General features: G+C 38.7%; 1 protein-coding gene across 1 annotated transcript; it reads right to left on the bottom strand.

Moving 5' to 3' along the window:
- Positions 1 to 350: 350 nt before the first annotated feature.
- LOC102251572 (olfactory receptor 6C74-like) lies at positions 351 to 1,289 on the bottom strand. Its single transcript, XM_005881309.1, has one exon. It carries the CDS (start codon positions 1,287 to 1,289, stop codon positions 351 to 353), a length of 939 nt encoding a protein of 312 aa, XP_005881371.1.
- Between the last annotated feature and the right edge of the window lie 586 nt (positions 1,290 to 1,875).

The following is a 1,875-nucleotide window of genomic DNA, read 5'->3' as shown; positions in this document are numbered from 1 at the left end:
GGGCTGGCACCACAGCAGGTGCGAGCGCAGGGCGGGACTGTGGCAAACAGGAGCAAAGAATTTTCAGTAACCACCAGAGGCTGGCCCCAATGACAGCGATGGTGCCCAGCCTTGGGGTGGCGCCCCCGCTCACCTGCTCCACCATCCTGCCTTGGCTAACGCCCGCTATATTCTCTGCTCTGCCATGTTCTGCATGCGCCTCCTGGTGGTCAACGCATGTCACAGTGACCAGTTGTTTGGTTGTTCATTGTAATACCGTTCGGTCTATTTGCATATTAGGGTTTTATAGATAGATAGATAGATAGATAGATAGATAGATAGATAGATAGATAGACAATGCAATAGGACATTCATTTCTTTGAGAAAAAAATAACCCTGTGTATCATAAAAATGAAGGCTTTTTTCACTTGTTGGTTCCGTAAAGTGTAGATGAAAGGGTTCAAAAGTGGCGCAACTGAAGTATTGAGCACAGAAATTCCCTTGGAAAAAGATACCTTTTGTTTGACTGATGGATTAACATACATGAAAATACAGCTGCCATAAGAAAGGGATATCACAATCATGTGAGAAGAACATGTTGAAAAAGCTTTTTTCCTCTGACTAGTTGAAGGGAATTTTAAAATGGTCAAGGCAATATAGGTATATGATATTATCACCATTATCAATGTGATCACAAGTGTCACCAAAGCAGAGATGAATCCCATCAGCTCAATAATCCATGTGTCTGTGCAGGAGATCTGCATAAGAGGAATAGAGTCACAGTAGAAATGCTCAACAATATTGGAGGCACAGAAGTCAAGGTCCAGGCCTAAGATGAGTGGTGGAAAGATGACAAAAAAACCAGCCAGCCAACAACTGAGGACAAGTTGTCTACAGATTTTATTGTTCATGATGACTGTGTAATGCAGGGGCTTACAGATGGCAACATAGCGGTCATAGGACATAGCTGCCAGCATGTAAAATTCAGATGCTCCAAAAAGGAAGACAAAAAACACCTGAGTGATACAACAATTATAGGAAATGGTTTTGTCCCCTGTTGCCACAGTAAGCAAAAATTTAGGAATGCATGTACTAGTATAGGAAATTTCTAAAAAGGAAAAGTTCCGAAGGAAAAAATACATGGGGGTCTTGAGGTGAATATCCAGCAGGGTGAGTGTGATGATGATCAGATTGCCAGTGATGCTTAGCATGTAAATGAGAAGCAGGAAGATGAATAACACAACTTTCCATTGTGGGTCATCAGTCAAACCTGCTAGGATAAACACTGTTACTCTTGTATGATTTCCCATTACTATACTTGCTATATCTGAATAGAAAAAAAGAAGAAAATGATGATCCCAATGGAAAAAATAACCATGATAATTAATGTTGAAAGTGAAGTTAGCAAAGTGATGTTTCAGATAGAAAAATAAATTGCTCTTTTATGTTTTAAAAATATTTTTGGCAGAAAAAAAGTAGTTAAAACTGTAGTTGAAAACTGTACTAGAGGATAACCTATATAGCAATAGTAATTGTTGATTGTTTTTATCTGGGTAAATTAGAGGGATTAGAGAGATTTTTGAAGCATAGGAAAATGTGGTGTTTTTTTTCCCTCTTGTTAATATTCAAGAGTTGGGGTGGCATGCCATTTCCTGTCTGAATAAAGAAGTTTTCATCCTAGAACCAAAATGATGTCACTACAAGCTCATAATTTGCCCCCCACACACACACATACATGTAACACAAACCTAGCCATCAATAAACAGGGCTAGTATATATTTACTATTTTACTCAGTTAAGCAAATTCAAATGCCTGATTCTTGTCTCATTTATTTTCATGGTTAATGAGATCCAATTCCAGGTAAGTTATTAGGAGGTATTGGGGGAAAACATTCT

This window comes from Myotis brandtii, unplaced genomic scaffold, assembly GCF_000412655.1.
Source record: "Myotis brandtii unplaced genomic scaffold, ASM41265v1 scaffold6750, whole genome shotgun sequence".
Taxonomy (NCBI): Eukaryota; Metazoa; Chordata; class Mammalia; order Chiroptera; family Vespertilionidae; genus Myotis; species Myotis brandtii.
The sequence above is the reverse complement of the archived record's forward strand: the minus strand, read 5'-3'. Positions and strand labels throughout refer to the sequence as shown.

What these genes read in the sequence shown, in the direction of transcription:
- LOC102251572 (XM_005881309.1), bottom strand. Translation starts at nt 1,289, where the DNA reads ATGGGAAATCATACAAGAGTAACAGTGTTTATCCTAGCAGGTTTGACT.